General features: G+C 35.6%; 1 protein-coding gene across 1 annotated transcript in view; it reads left to right on the top strand.

The window, feature by feature from the left end:
* The window catches only part of LOC106867957 (calcitonin receptor), a 246,476-nt gene that overhangs the window by 102,512 nt on the left and 126,464 nt on the right, over positions 1-17,500 (top strand). Inside the window, exon 2 of the mRNA XM_089357107.1 lies at positions 10,466-10,567. Coding sequence (XP_089213233.1) covers positions 10,466-10,567 — 102 coding nt within the window. The remainder of the gene's footprint in view (positions 1-10,465; positions 10,568-17,500) is intronic.

Below are 17,500 nucleotides of genomic sequence, written 5' to 3'. Positions count from 1 at the left end.
CCTTTCTATGATGTTCCATGATTTGCTCCTATAGAGTGGGCAAATCCCATTCCTATCGTTGCGTTTGATTGTTTCAAACTTCTTCATAGCTCCTTTGTATACCCTGATCCTTTCTTTATGGCTGTAACCTGAGAACTGCATGCGGTGGACGAAATGTTGTATATGTCTCTTTAATTCTGTAGGGTCGCACATGCAGGAGACATTTCGCATTACTCTGACGAGGTCTGCCATCAATATGTTGAATTTGGCATTGTCCGCAATAGCCGAGTTCCGGTGGATCAGGTATTTGGAGGCCATAGGTTTTGTATAGTGTGAATGGAGGATTCTGGTTTTATTGTTCTTAGTTTCTAGCCAGAGTTCAGTATCTAATACAGGTAATTTATGGTTAGGGTGTTTAGTAGGGTAGTCTATCTATCTATCTATCTATATATATATATATATGTATATATATATATATATATATATATATATATATATATATGCATACATTCATATATATACATATGCATATATATATGTGTGCATATATCTATATACGCTTTTATATATGCATGTATACATATATATAGATGTATGTATATATATATATATATATATATATATATATATATATGTGTGTGTGTGCGTGTATGTATATACAAATATATATTTGTATGTATGTGTATACACACACATACATATACATATGTGCGCGTGCGCAAGCACATATTGATAATTTGGATATTATTTCTATTTGTATTGTGCACACACAAGTATTCAAAGCTTTTCTTGAAGCTAAATTAATATATTGAAGATGACAAAATTCAAATATACTTGTCCACTATTTGAATCCTTTAAAAAGAAATATACATCGTTTACTAATATCCGAAGTTGGAAGTGTTCCTGTAGAAATATTACATATGTTTTTGTTGTCATTATGGATGCTTTTTACTCAATCTTCCTTGCAGCGTTCCTTTATTTTTATGTTTCTCTCGCGATAATGCAACATCAACAATCTCTCCTTTCTACTGCTTCTATAAAAAGTTCTCTTGAAAAGAAAAGAAAATCGTTATATGCATTCTGTATAGTAGTTTTCCTAGTGAGGCTTTCTACTACACTGTTATTGCTCTAATGCATTACCACCAATTAATTGTATTAACACGGTTGTAATGTACTGCCAACGCTTTATTGTATTATTACTGGTCAAAATAAGGTGGTGAGCTGGTAGAATTGTTAGCACGCCGGGTGAAATGCTTGGCGGTATTTCGTCCGTTTTTACCTTCTGAGTTCAAATTCCGTCGAGGTCGACTTTGCCTTTCATCCTATCAAGGTCGATGAAATGAGTACCAGTTGAGCACTGGGATCGATGTAATCGACTTCGTCAATATAAGGTGGTGAGCTGGTAGAATCGTTAGCACGCCGGGTAAAATGTTTAGCGGCATTTTGTCCGTCTTGACGTTCTGAGTTCAAATTCTGTCGAGATCACCTTTGCCTTTCATCCTTTCGGGGTCGACAAAATAAGTAGCAGAAATTGCTGGCCTAGTGGTTAGGGTGTTGCACGCAAAAATCATTATTTCTTTTCCTAGACTGAGCAGTGTTGTAGATCTTGAGCAAAACACATCATTTCATGTTGGTCCAGTCCACTCAACTGTAAATGAGTAGCCACGCGTCGGACTAGCATCCCGTTTAGGTGGGATGTTGTAGTCTCGATTATTTAAACGCCATGGAAACGGGGTAACCGATTTATGAATCTTAGGACTCAAGGGAACTTAATTACTGCTCTGTCACTGCACTACTGTATTACGCAGGGGAACAATTTTGAACATAATTTCTGTTGAGTTTACTTTTTCACTTGATTTAGACTAAAATTGGTATGCTGATTTCAAACCTTCATCAGGTTTCTTCTATCACGTTTTTTTTTACAGCTCGCTTTTTGAATTACCGCACTTGTATTGTTTATCGGTAAGTAATAAAGCTGGTCGGCTGCTTTTATTATTTCATTATATCATTGCTTTTACTTACTACCATCACTGTGCTACCGTACTCTTCAACCACAACTATACTCAATTACCATCACGTACTCCTACCACTATTTTCTGTTACTATTGCTGTACTCTACTACTATCACATTTACTACTGCCGCCCCATACTGTAAGTATTTTCGCTAGAGTTCCCTTCTGTAGGTACAGCAACCTAATATTTTTGATGGGCAGTAGGATGCGATATATTGTGACGTCACGATTTTGCCCCAAAGCATTTTCAAGGTTAAGTGAAGTGACGATGTGTCGATCAAGAATCGAAACTCTGCAATAGTGTTACCAGGTCAGGCAACAGTATCACTTCTTGCTCTGTGGCACTGATTTTATATATTTAGCGAGCTTTACACTTTATACATTTTGAAGCATCTCCTTTCTCAAATAAGAAAAATGTAATATTTCAACTGTTATATGTCTTGTTAGGTTGTGCGTTCGATTCCTGGACCTGTTTGAGTGAGATACTTTATATCACGTTATTCCTGTACTTACGTTCTCGAGTCTTACTAATCTTACGTTCTCGATGTTCCACTGGGGCAAAGATAGGAGAATCGTGAGGGTGTTTGTACCTACTCGTGACTACATAGACAACTAAAATAAATAGTGTATCTTGGATGCTTGCGACCATTCATGCTACGAAATTATAGTCGTTTGTGAGTAACGGCTGTGCTCCATGATTGCATGTAAACAGTTTTTCCTTTAAGAATGAAATTGACGTTAAATTAACTTTCAGAACACAGATATTTATTTATATTGTTTCCATTACAGAATTCTAAGGCTTTTCTGGAAGCTAAATTAAGACTATATTGAAAACGACAAAATTCAAATATACTTGTTCGCTGTTTGTATCTTTTTAAAGAAACATCTTTTGGTAATATCTAAAGTTTGAATAGTAAGTGCTCCTATAGAAATATTTAGTGTTGCCATTAAGGAAGTTTTTGAATATTTTCTTTCCTTCGGCCTTTCTTTATTTTTATGTTTTTGATTACCAAAATCTCACTCAACAAAATGTGACAACCATTGGCTTAAAGAAATTACGGCTTCTTGTCTTTCCATTTCTACCGTTACTACAATGTGTTCCACTGTTAAGAACTAACACGCTACTCATTGTCTCTGTCTCTACCAACCCGATACCCAAGTTTCTTCTTTAGTCGTCTATTCATGCCCAGCTCTAAAATACTTTGCTAAATTATTTCTCCTTTGCTCCGTTTGAACTCTTTCGAAACCCTTTGCAACCCTTCTTGACAACGCTCTTTTACAGCATGTAACAGCTGACTGAGGTCCAAATTTTTCCGGTCTTGGAAGACCTACAAATATCACAGGTATCAACCAGCTAATTCATTAAATTCTTTTCCAACATATAATCTAGAAGAAACTGTTGGATAAATTGTTCCTCTTATTGTTTATTCTCAGATCAACTCTAATCTAGCTGGATAAGGCTTAAAAGCATTCTTGCCATGACCAACGTATCCCATTTGGCTGATTTTCCTCGCAGGTTGTGTTCTTAGCAGGACATATCAATACGTCTGGCACAGTACCATCCAAAAGACCGAGGTTTCATATCTTGTCACCGGTGATACTCTTTACGCTTCGTCAACACATTTAAATTCGAACGACTCAGTCTTCTTAGCAGTAAGTAGGTACCACAACAGGGTACATTTCGCTGCTGTAGAACTAAATGAAATACAGCGGTTATACGGTGTTTTTTAGCCTGCGAAGCTAATTTTTCAAACTAACTTACACCGCTGAATACTGTACATAGAGAGGAAGACGTTCACAATAGCCTCACTCCTTACAACCCAGTTGACTTTGGTTATAATCATAACACAGATATCACAATATATTGTGAATAGTATCATCGTAGTTGTCGTCATAGCCATCATTACCATCATCATCATCATCATCATCATCATCATCATCATCATCATCATCATCATCATCATCATCATTATCATCATCATCATCATCATCATCATCATCATCATCATCATCATCATCATCATCATGTATCATCTGCTCTAAACAAGTTGCATAACACGGTTCGCCATATTGGCCTTTCGTGAAGAACATTCATCATCATCATCATCATCATCATCATCATTATTATGTGTCGTCTGCTCTAGGCAAGTTGCATAACATAGTTCACCATGATGGTCTTTCGTGAACTACATTCACTGTATATTACAGATCTTCGTACTGTCCATCCGTGTAATTCTTTGTTATCCTTTCCCTCTTTTCCAGTCATTTTACCCTGTATTAACAATATCTATTAACAACTTACTATAATTAACCCCTGAATAAAAACGTTGCTCTAAACTGTTTTGTCAACGCCATTCTTTATTACCATCATTGTACCACCATATTGTAGTACCATTTTTGTACGACCATCACTGCATTATAGATATTATTCCTACAACCTCTGTACTGTTTCTGCTATATAGTCCTCTAACTGATGTACTCTCACCGACGTACTGTAGTATCACTGCTGTACTGTTATACAGTCGTGGGCTCCCCTGTCGTAGAAGACGGATGGGGAGTTCTGCAGTTTCTTGATGAACAACCTGCACAGGTGCACGGTGCGCCACAAGTCAGATGTCGAAGTGATCGTAGAGCAACGTGAGATTAAGTGGTTTGCATAGGAGCACAACACACCGCCCGGTCCGGGAATCGAAACCACGATCTCGTGATCGTGAATACAACACCAAAACCACTAGACCATGCGTCATCACACTGTAAAGCACAACTTCCACTACTGCTACTGTTACTACTACTACTACTATACCAACTACTACTAGTACTTCCACTGATACTGTACTCATTACTACTACTACTACTACTACTACTACTACTACTACTACTACTACTACTACTACTACTACTACTACTGTGCTGGTTACCTCGACTGTACTATAACCACAAATAGTATGATGTATCTGTCCATGCATCTTCACTGCTGAAAACTAAACAAAGAACCATACGTATTAACTTGGCCAGTAATAGTGATATTTATTTCTGCTGACTTGTTTGTTCAACGAATGCACCTATGTCCCTAATAAGATTAACACATGCGATCCCGCCCCACACACACATCCGAAACAAGGGATCTAATTCAGACCTATATGTGTTGTGGCTTGCAGTTAATAAATAAAAACTGTAGGACTCAGTGCATTTGTTTGCTCGGGGCTCTAAAACGCTGCTAAGGCGACTCTGCACACTCCTTCTCGTTCTTCAGTAACATTGTACGGAAGAAATCAATTTCCTTCGATACTCTAGTGTAATACCCAAGATGTATCAGCTGGCGGGAGAGAGGCAAGTAGTCTTCTGATACTCCTTTTGAGCTGAGAAGATGTGAAATGAAGTGAAATGCAAAGTGAGGTGAAGTGCCTTGCTCAAAGACACAAGGTACTTCTCGGTCACGGAATCAAACTTATGTCATTATGCGCAAGAGCCTTTCCCTGGAGAAAGAATTCGTAGTTTAAGTTCAAATCCTTTTGAGCACTATGTGTTTACTATAATAAGCACACCCAACTCTCACCTATTGTCTGTATAAATATCTATGTGCGTGTGTGTGTGCGTGCGTGCGTGTGTGTGTGTGTGTAGGCGTGTATGTGTACATAATCTAAAGTGATTCCATCTGTGCGAGTACCTGTCAGTATAGCTGAGCCGTCATCATAGTCGTGACAACTGACTGTTTAAGCATCGGGTCATTAGTTTACATTCCTGAAACAGCTTGCAGCTTCTGCAGTCCTCATATTGATATACCTATATAATTATTTTGAATATTTTTGTGAAATATGTATGTATGTTTGTATGTATGTATGTATGTATGTATGTATGTATGTATGTTTATATATATGTACATATTGATAATGGCCGAAATTGTGCTCAACCCTCTGTCCGATAACAGAAGAGGAGTTGGTGACTATGTTTTCCGTTTGTCTGTGAATTTAGTATATGTTCGTATGTTTATTTACTGCAAGTTTTTTTATTATATATATAATGAAAAAACGTGCAGTAAATAAACATACGAACATATACTAAATAGGAGTGGCTTTGTGGTAAGTAGCTTGCTTACCAACCACATGGTTCCGGGTTCAGTCCCACTGCGTGGCACCTTGGGCAAGTGTTTTCTACTATAGCCTCGGGCCGACCAAAGCCTTGTGAGTGGATTTGGTAGACGGAAACTGAAAGAAGCCCGTCGTATATATTTATATATATGTATATATGTATGTGTGTATATGCTTGTGTGTCTGTGTTTGTCCCCCCACCATCGCTTGACAACCGATGGTGGTGTGTTTACGTCCCCGTAACTTAGCGGTTCGACAAAAAAGACCGATAGAATAAGTACTAGGCTTCCAAAGAATAAGTCCTGGGGTCGATTTGTTCGACTAAAGGCGGTGCTCCATCATGGCCACAGTCAAATGACTGAAACAAGTAAAAGAGTAAAAGAGTATATATATATATATATATATGTGTGTGTGTGTGTGTGTGTGTATACATATGTATATATATACGAATATATAAGTATGTATATATAAATGTATATATCTGTATATATATATATATGTATAAATATTTAAGTATGTATATATATATATGACTGTATATATATATGTATGTATTTATATATATATATGTATGTATATGTATCTGTATATATATGTGTGTGTGTATTTATATATATATATATGTATGTATCTGTATATATGTATATATATATATATATATATATATATATATATATATATGTATAAACATACACACGTATGTATATATATTTCTTTGTTTCTATCTATTTATACACACACATATACATATATATATGTACATATATAAGTACATATATATATACCTATACATACATACATACATACATACAAATATACAGATGCTCGATATGTCCAGTTAATAATATATTATTTACATGAACATAAATTTTAAACGCAAATCTTTGGAGCTATGAAGAACAATCCGTAGCAAGCTATTGGTTTGGAAGTTATAAGAAATATTAAACATTAAGGAACATTATGAGACATCATGTTTCGAGCAATTTGGGAATTATATGTGCATTATTATCTTTAAGGCATAGGGATATATTTCTTTTTAGGTTGGCGCCAAATGTTCAAGCTAGGATATACTTATATAATGCACCTTTCATTACGACCTAGCATCTATGTCTGACATCTATCTTACCGATGAAAGATTTTAAAACAACGCCGTTGTACATGAAAGAATACTTGAACAAATTTTGCAATTTTCTTTCCATGAATAAGTATCAGTTCTAACACGGAAATATAAGAAATCGTGCCAACGAAATATATAGTTGCTGTGTTCACGAAATTCAGCTATGTAGTCCAACGGAAATTTGGTTTGAGCATTAGCAAAATACTTTATCTGTTTTTACGAACATTTGTTACAGTCTTCTCGAAAATACAGCTATGGTGTTGATAGACATGTAAAATATATGAGGTTAATATAATGGTGTACTACATCGCTAGTGGATTAGCGGTAACAGTAGAATGCTTTGTGGTATAAATCACATCATTTTTACTTACTGAGTTCTAATCATGCCACTGTTAACTTCATCTTTCAGTACTCAAGAGCCTATTAACCTTTCGTTAGTCATATGGGTTGTGTTATCACCCCAAATTTTTTTTAAATGCTCGTAATTTCTAGTAGGCAACTTATCATCATTATTATTATTATTATTATTATTATTATTATTATTATTATTATTATTGTTGTTGTTGTTGTTGTTGTTATTTGCTCCCTTCCTCTACTCTTCTGACTCAGTGAGGGTGTGTTGCAGGTGGTATGGCGCAGTCGCAGCTCAGTTGTAGACGTCGTTTTTGTCAAGTCACCACATGTGACTAACACAGTCCAAGTTTTTGATTTAATGCATATTGTAACGGAGATTGCCTGTTATGCTATTTTTTTTTAATGTTAATATTCATCATAGACATGAAAAAATTCCACGAAATGGTGTATTCTGAGGTATTTTCAAAATATATGTGATCTGAATCAAAGATTTAAAAAAAAATTTCCTTAATTTTATAATTTATTTTATTGTATTCATATTAATATCAATCAACTACAAGGGTTTCAAACTACGCAGCAGTGATTGCAGATATATCCTGAACCAACAGAATGGGTATATTTTGCATTATACTAAAACTATAAACATTTTCGTATTGGGGTATGTAAACACTCTATGTAACTAATCATGATCTGAAAGGTTAGGTGAGACCATTCTTTAGATAGACCGTCTGTCAGTAGAGGCCATTGTTTAGATAGACCGTCTGTCAGTAGAGGCCATTGTTTAGATAGACCGTCTGTCAGTAGAGGCCATTGTTTAGATAGACCGTCTGTCATTGAACAGGCTTAACACAATCAAAACCGTTTCAACCCTGACAATCTCGTTGTAAATCTAGTACTACGTTATTCCAAAAGTTTTTCCTTATTTTTTCTTACGTTCTGAGTTCAAATTCCGGCGAGGTCGGCTTTGCTTTACATCCTTCCGGAGATCGATAATATAAATACCCTTGTATCCTTTTGGAGATCGATTAAATAGATACCCGTTGCGCACTGGGGTTGATGTAACCGACTTACCCACTCACTCAAAATTGCTGACTTTGGACTAAAATTTGAAACCAATATTCCAAATTGGATAGCATTAATTGACTATATTAATTCATTACAAGTATGTGACCTCATAGCAGCGATAAATATCAATGCAATGTAGTAGTGTTAACAACATAACATTTTATTTTGTCCTTCCTCGTCTCATTGAGAAAAAAAGTACTTGTAAGCTGTTCAACTCAATGAATTTTTTATACCATTTCTTCATTTTAAACAGATGTAGGTTAGTAGATGGGAGGGGAAGGGAATAGGATGGTTAAGATGGACAAAGCGAGGGTAGCGAGTAGAGAATCTACTTCTGAGGGCAGATCTAGATAGAATGGGTTAAATTTAGTAAGTTCGGAAACGCGAAGCTAGTAAGCAGAATCAGTTCTCGGACGCAGAGAGAAATAAGAAAGTGGCAGCTAGATAGTGTGTGGAGGTGTTGGCGTGCATATATAATTAGACATCGCTTTTCTTGAACAAATCTTTATATGCATAAGATAAATGCGTCATTCTCTGTGTGACAACTGTTGTATAACTTGGTGTATTTCCTTAGGTTTTTAAAGTTCACCGTTGTTCAGTTGACGTAATTTTAACTCCCACGTGAAAGGGCAACCTTTATGATTCTGTTTTAATCAACAAAGGAATACCTTCAAGACGTGTGAAATGTGCATAATTGAGATGTCTGGTTTTGATTTCTCCTCTCTCGTTCTTTTTCTTTCTCTTCTACTTTCTCAATATACCATATTTTGTCTATCGCTTTCTTCCTATTTTCAATTAGTCTTTCTCTATTTCTTATAGCTCAATACTACTAAAAGTAGATTTGAACGCTTGCCAGTTGGCTTCGGCGCTTCCTAATGGATCAGTTTGGAAAAACAATAAACGATAACTAAATATTCCACTATAGACTAGATTGGCGCCTTGAATAATAACATTTTTTCTTTTGAAAACTACTTTAACAACCTCTTTTTCCACACACACACACACACACACACACACACAATAATCAACGTCTGATGCGATAACTGTGTTGTTGATATATGCCGCAAGCAGGTTGAAATCGTCAAACTAATTTTCGATTCTCCGCTGCTGCTATTTTATTTTACATACAATAAACCTTCAGAAAATGTCTTTCGTAATTAACGTTGTATCAAAAACCCAATAACAGGAAGCCCTTTGCATAATCGCTCGAGCTGCTAGAAATGCAGCCAAATCTCTCTGAAATCTTACCTTGCTGTCTAAAAAATAGAAGAACGCATTGTTAATGTTGTCCTGGATACACAATTTTAATAAAACTACTCAGAGCCAGAACGTTTTTGATCGAGGTAACACAACATAATTATCGCACAATTTAATACTAGCACATGATCCCTGGTGTTTTTAGGGAGGTCCACTCTGTTACAAGCATTTGGTTCAGGTCTCCAGTCTAAGTTTAATACCTTTCCTTCTTTCCATTAGTCTTGGAGTCCCTGAAAAAGGTCATGGCCGCTGCCTTTCACCTTCTGACCAAGCGACAACAAATCAAAAACAATATCATATTAATCTTTAAAAGAACTTTCATCTGACGTCAGCCTTACTTTACATTAAACACCCAAGATATTGCTACTAATTATGCGAAACCAATTTTTAAAGTCCTATATTGTCTTTTACAAAATTTCACATTTTCTTTACTATCGTTACACGTTTTGACTTCTGGGATTTCAAATTATTGAACTTTCTAACATTCTCCATTAGACAATGTCTCGACATATGTTATATGTTTGAGAAATTGTAAAATTATATTTTATTGATATAATTAGTTTATCTTCTTTTATTCAATTTTCTTTTGCCAGACGATAGCAATTATTGCGAGAGGATATTCGATGGATTTCTTTGTTGGGAAAAAACAAAACCAGGAAAAAGGGCCTTCATGCCATGCCCGTTTAACCCAAAAGGTAAGTATATTGAGTTCCTTATTTATTTCATAATGTTTCTTTGTTGTTATTATTGTCTTTTTTTTCACTCAGGTCAGCCTTAATTTAGCAGAATTATTGTCGAAGAGGTACCAGCTGTGAACATCCCGTCTTTTTCCTACACACATTGCACCCAGAGCATCATTTGATATATCTTTCTTTGATTAAGACATCAAGGTGTGACTTAAAAGGAGAATTTATCTGGTATTTCGGTGAATTCCCACTGAAATTGTTATCTGTCAATATAGGCAGTTAATGAAATGCCTCGAGTGCATTAAGTTATACTACCACACTCGATATATTTATCATGATGAACGGCAGTCACATCAGTTGCTGTCATTGTTATTTATCAGATTAGCCCTGATCTAGCAAACTTATGATCAAAGAAGTTCTAGGCTTGATTAACACATCGTATATTCCGACAGAGCGCAATTAGAGCCACATGGTCCAACATGCACTTCCCTTTTTTCTTCTTTAGATGCCATGCCCAGAATGTAGAACATAGGCGATCATGTCCTTTCACAATTTTCAGTTTCTGTTTTCTTTAACAGTTCCACTTCCTGATGTTTAATGCTTCTTTCATCCAAACAGTTTGTCAAGCTTAACAACCATATCATTCTTCTCCTTCCTCCTGCTTCTTTTCCCTATAATCTTTCCAGTCATCAACAAATCGTCCAGGCCCTCTTTCCACATCACATGACCGAGAAATCTCAGTTGTCTGGCCCTTATCTCACGAAGCAGTTTTTTTATTTACCGCAGCCCGGGTCATCACCTCTTCATTATACACTTTGTCCATGCCATCCTCAATATTCTCCTTAAGAACCACATTTCACAGCTCTCCAGGCACCTTCTCAATTTCTTATGTTATAGACCAGGGGTCACCAAACCTTTTTCACAGCGGGCCAGATAACTGAGAGAATTATGAGAATACAGAGGATATACAAAAAAAAAAAAAAAGACAACCAACATACTTATTTAATTTACCAAAATGTTATCAAAATAGGTGATGTTAACAATAAGATAGTTATATCATACCCAATGCCGACATATCCGAATCTCACAAACTAAGCAGAAAAAATAGTGAGATTTGTGAAACTGTTGTTTAGATTTTAAGATTTCATCAATATTAGCTTTGGAATTACTGCATCCAACCAAGAGAATTCCTTTCAAACGTTCATCAGTCAACTTCATTCGATGTGCTGACTTCACAGACATAAGTTGCTCCAAATACTGATGCCATACCAGAGGCAAATTTCTTCAAATTTGAAAACTCATCATCAAGTAAGCAACGATAAAATTCAGCAAGTTTTCCTTCTCTGTGTCTTGATAATCAGAATACAATTTCTCAAGATGTCATACAAAAATGCAGATTTTGCCAGTACTATTCGGTCTTTTGATCTCCATTATACATCTTGCGTCTTCTGAGATCAAAGTTGCTAGGGTGTTGAAGGTTGATACTTGCTTAATGATTTTATTGTTCACTTTCCGTATGCACTTTGGGAATCCCTTCTTTGTCACCCCACATTCTCTATTTTCTTACAATTTATGAACAGACTCTTTCTCTGACCACTACACCCTAAGGTCTCTGAAGTTCCTTTTCCAATTCTGTAAGTAATACTATCATCTGCATATCTTATGTTTGTGATGATTCTGCTTCCTATCATAAGACTTTCCTTCTCAATTTCTCTTATGATCAATTCGCTATAGTAATTGGAGAGATTTGGTGACATAACACATCCTTGTCTAACCCCACTCCTGATGATACTATATTCATTGCATTTTCCAGCCACCTTTATGCAAACTGATTGATTTCAATGCAAGACTCGGAGGTCTTTATAAGATAGAAAAATGTGATTTGAGAGAGATTTGACTTCTATTTCTAATAGATCGAAAGAGAACATGGAGACTCCTCCCATGCGTAAGAGTCGAAGAACAGTAGATCTTTTCAAAAACAGTACATGATTTTTCTTAAGATTCGAAATTCAATCTTTTTGTACCTCTTCCACAGCATATATTCTTTGAACATGGGCTATATTAACCGGAGTCTGCGATGCTTGGCGCTATAAACCAAATAGCATGTACGTCAAATTTATACTGTGTCTCTGTTACATATACAGGGGTTTTCCGAAAATCCGCCCATCCATTAGATTGCCCATGGGCGTTTGTTTGGATGGGCCGTTATTTGTGGTTAAAAGTTGAAAAAGAGTTAGTGTTTTTGTTTTCATTCTGTTTAGGCGTTCATTTGCTCTACGTCTGTAGATAAATTCAAAGGATTTTTATTCCCAATAATGGAGTCGAAAGAAAATATATCAAAACGTGTTCAACGTTCATATACCATTAGTGAAAAATTGAGTGTTATTAAACGAGTGAAAGAACATTCTGGCAATTTATTTGCTGCGTCAAGAGACTTAGGTATTGATAGAAAACGATTGAGAGAATGGTACACAAAAGAAACTGAGTTAATCAATGTCAGACAAGAAGAGGCGCAGATCAATTGTTGGAGGTAGAGGACCAGGACATAGAGATCTAGAGATTGAACTCTTACAGTGGATTGTTGTTCAGCGTGCAATAATTGTAAATTATCGCCGTTTACAGGAATATACTTTTGAATTGGTAAAAAGGTTTGGAATTGAAATGAACAGCTTTAGATGTTCTTATGGATTTTCAATTTCATGAAACGGAATAAACTGACTGTGAGAAAGATTACACATGTTGGTCAAGCAGACAATAAAACACTTAGAGAAAAGGCACAAATCGCCAGTGACTATCTAGATAGTATTCCAGTATTAACAGCAGATAAGGATGCTGACCAAATTTATGATAAGGATGAAACACCTGTATACGTTGACATGTTGGCAATAAAAATGTAGATGCTAGCCACTCTAATGCTACTAAAGCTCGTTTTACTGCTGCGTTGTGTGTTGATACTGCAAGAAAGGTGTTGAAAACAATGATTATCCTTAAAGGATTGAAAAACGTGCCAAAAATCAAGGTCCCAAAGAATATTTACTTAAGTCTCCAACAAAGGATGAATCACATATGAACTCATGTAGCTGTGGGCTGGTAAAGTGTTTAGGCAGAGAACAGCACAACTATTCCATGCTCAAAATTCAGTGCTATTCATGGATGAATGCTCAGTGTACAATAAAACAGAGCTCCTAGAAGTGTTCAAACGTAGGAATACAATTCTCAAACTTATACCTCCTAAAACAACATCTTACTTGCAGTCGTTAGATGTATCAATTACTGGTCCTTTCAAGAAAGCCCTTCATGCTGAATGGGAGAGCTGGTTTTCAAATGGCAAAAAGAAGTATACAAATAAAGGATATAGCCCAAGGCGGATTTTCGGAAAACCCCGGTAGTAATGAAGAGCATCTTTCTCCTTCGTAAATAAATTTATCTCGCAACGGATTCGCATACGACTGTGATCAGTATCGTTCCTTACATCATACCTACATGCACATATGCATACATAGGTACATACGTAACTACCTACCCACATACATATACATTCATACGTGCACGCATACATGTTTGCATATATACGTACATACATACATGCAAATGGCTAATGAGGTAATTAAAGCCGTTAATAGAACTATGAAAATATGCAAAACACTACAAATTTAGCCTACAGCAAGTGCGTACACATGCACTAAATCAAAATGTACAGATCTACAGGTGCAATGACTTACATGCGGGCATATATACATACGTTTATAAATACATGCATACACACATACATACATGCAGACATATATAAATTTACAAATACAAACATACATATATGTTTTTGAAAGCTCCAAACTGACTGTAAGATAGATAACCAAAGTAGTCTATATTGGACTAAGGACAAATAAAGGAGTCTTTACAGTGAAGATAGGGCCTTGTTTTAGGAGGGTATCAGGGGACAAGACCCCCCCCACACACACACACACATACTTTTTCAGGAACGGGGGACAAACTATCTTTTGTCTCCCCTACTTTTTTCCAATTAAAAAACAAAGCACCACCACCACCAATGTAGGTGGTATATTGCATAGTGTCAAACTGGTGCAGGAGGAGCTAAAAAATCTACGCAGTGAAGAAAAATTTCAGATGTTCAATACAGCAGAAAAAGTTATTTATCAACTCGATATTTCTCCTTTGGAGCAACCCAGGCAACGGAAAGTTACCAAAAGATACCAGGGAGGAAATGTGCTAAAATATCGACACTGCACTATTTTGGATCATTACAGATGCAGTATTTGCAGGTAGTGGATAGTGCAATAGCAAATTTTGAAAGTTTTTTTTTCACAGGATTTAGTAGATTATGAAAATCTGAGCAATATTTTACTCAATGGAAATTTTTGTGCTGAAGTAATCATACAGTATCCAGAACTTTATGAATTTTCTCTAAAGAACGAAATACTTTTTCATAGAAATCATCATAATGGATCATCTCTCATCGTAAAATATTCGGTGAAATGCAACCAGATGTCCGTCGCATGTTTTCAAATGTTGAGCGATTGCTCAGGCTACTTTTAATGTTTCCGACCAGTTCTTGTGATGCCGAAAGATCGTTTAACGTTCTGCGGACTCAAACTTGGCCGCGATCGACCATGACTCAGCAAAGGTTGAATCATATTCTAATATGCCACGTTCGTAGAAATGTTTTGAAAAAGATTAGTTGTGAAGAAGTTGTTAAATTATTTACTGACAGCAATGATGCGAGACATAATACATTTGGAAAGTTTATATTTTTTTGTTCGAACATGTTTTGTTTTTTGTTTATTTGATATAAAAAATTCTTTTCCAGCATATTTTTTTAAATACCTGAACTTCATTTGAATATATAAAATTTAATTAGCGTAAAATTTTACTTATATGATAGGGTCCGGGAAAGGCACCATAAGCAATACTAACATGTTCCTTTAAAAATCAACAAATGTTGGTTTTTCCCTTCATATTTTTAAGGCAACTAAGGCCTCTGAGTGAAGGGCATATGCTTTTGCAATTCTAGAAGTAACTGATGCGCAAAGGAAATAGTGATACAAATAAAAGACTTAAATGTAACTAATGTATCCAATTAATTCAACTGCATGGAATTAATGCTGAAATGTACCCCACGTCATAAGCAACTGTTTGAAACTGTCAACGTAATGTTAACTACCTATGAGGAATGATGTCTTTGCCAAATCTGTAGGACGTATAGTTTTGAAGAATGAAATATAAGAAGTTACAATGTTGTGGAAAGAATATTCATTCGTAGTAACACACACACACAAACACTCTCTCTCTCTCTCACTCTCTCTCTCTCTCTCTCTCTCTCTCTCTCTCTCTCTCTCTTTCTTTCTCTCTCACTCTCGCACGCGTACACACATACATACATGCATACATACTTAAAGCATAGCGACCACAATGGCTATTCGATATGTGAACGATTTTATTTACCACTTGAAAGCAACATATGGGAAAGTTGAGCATTAGAATGTAGATAAGATTATATACGAATATTTCTGTAGGAGTACTTAAACACTAAATGCACTGTAACATATATGCATAAGCAAATAATCTAGCTAGAGTACTGGTACGGTAACTGAAGATGTATTTGAGATACAATTAAAGTGATCTTAAAGAAAATAACCTTAAGCTGTGAAGAATAATAACTTTAAATATAATCATGACTAGAATGTGTCGAAATTTTACATGAATATCATCGTATATCTAAGATTAAACACAAATAAACAATAAATGGATAAATTCATTATGGTTAAAAGTATATGACTCGTTCACCAAGGTCGTGCATATAGCCTTTATACACAATGGATTTACCAGCTTAACAAGCAATTATATATTAGGTGTGTATACAAATTGGTTTTATAGAAAGACTAAGACGTCTGCGAAATATGAAACGTCCAGGACGAGATTTAAGCTCAAACTATCTCAATGGATAAGCAAAGCAAATATAAATTGATTCCTATACTAGTGGGTCAGGGGAAATCTTTAATGAACACCCTTCGTAACTAAATCGACTAAATCAACACATGTTTAACAACCATGATTTTAAAATGCCGGATAGCGATGCATGTACCAATAACAATCGCATTTCCAACAACGGATTACAGCCGAACAGTAGAATCCCTGAAGCTACTGGCAGAGTACAGCAAATCGTTTTTCTCATCATCAACGGCAATTCATCTAAAAATGGATGAACGGACGGAAACCGTTGTGATTTCGGGTGATGTGTTGTAAAAGGCCATTCAAAACACATATGAGAGTGTTCCTAATTGGAGCTGAATGAAGTAAAAGAAATAGTAAGAATTTATCTAAAAAGGCCTAATCAAAGGACCATAAAAATATCATACGAAACTTTATGCCCCCCGATATATATGTCAGCAATAACATTGTAATTTGATATTTCGACGCAATGAGTCGGAGCTACCGGAATCAAGATGTAACTAAACATTCTGAACCGAGAGTAGGTCAGTAACTTGAAAAATTAAATTTTATTTCTAGAATGAAGTATTTGAAGCATTTGATAGATTCTCATATTTATGAAATCTAACAGAGATAATATATACACAAAATATCAGAAATATATAACAGAAATTAGAAAATTGCGTTAGAAATGTAAAAATAAAATCTTAAGTTCTGAATTGAGAGAGCTACAGAAGATAAACCAGAATATAAATCTACGTGATATAAACACTGAATACTGAATAGATTGTTAGATTGTTTGCCAAGTATTTTAAATCAGCCTATCGTAGCCTCAACTCAAACAGTACAACCTTTGTAAAAGGTATCATGTGGTGTGTATGTGTGTGGAGGGGTGTATATGCATGTGTATATGTTAACCACTTGAAGTCCCATGAAAGATCAACTATGTGTAACGTTCTTCCTCTTAGACTGAAAGATTCGACGCGTGTAGTGTGT

This window comes from Octopus bimaculoides, chromosome 1, assembly GCF_046866305.1.
Source record: "Octopus bimaculoides isolate indiv1 chromosome 1, ASM4686630v1, whole genome shotgun sequence".
NCBI classification, from domain to species: Eukaryota; Metazoa; Mollusca; class Cephalopoda; order Octopoda; family Octopodidae; genus Octopus; species Octopus bimaculoides.
Note: the sequence above shows the minus strand (reverse complement) of the source record. Positions and strands in the feature narration are given on the sequence as shown.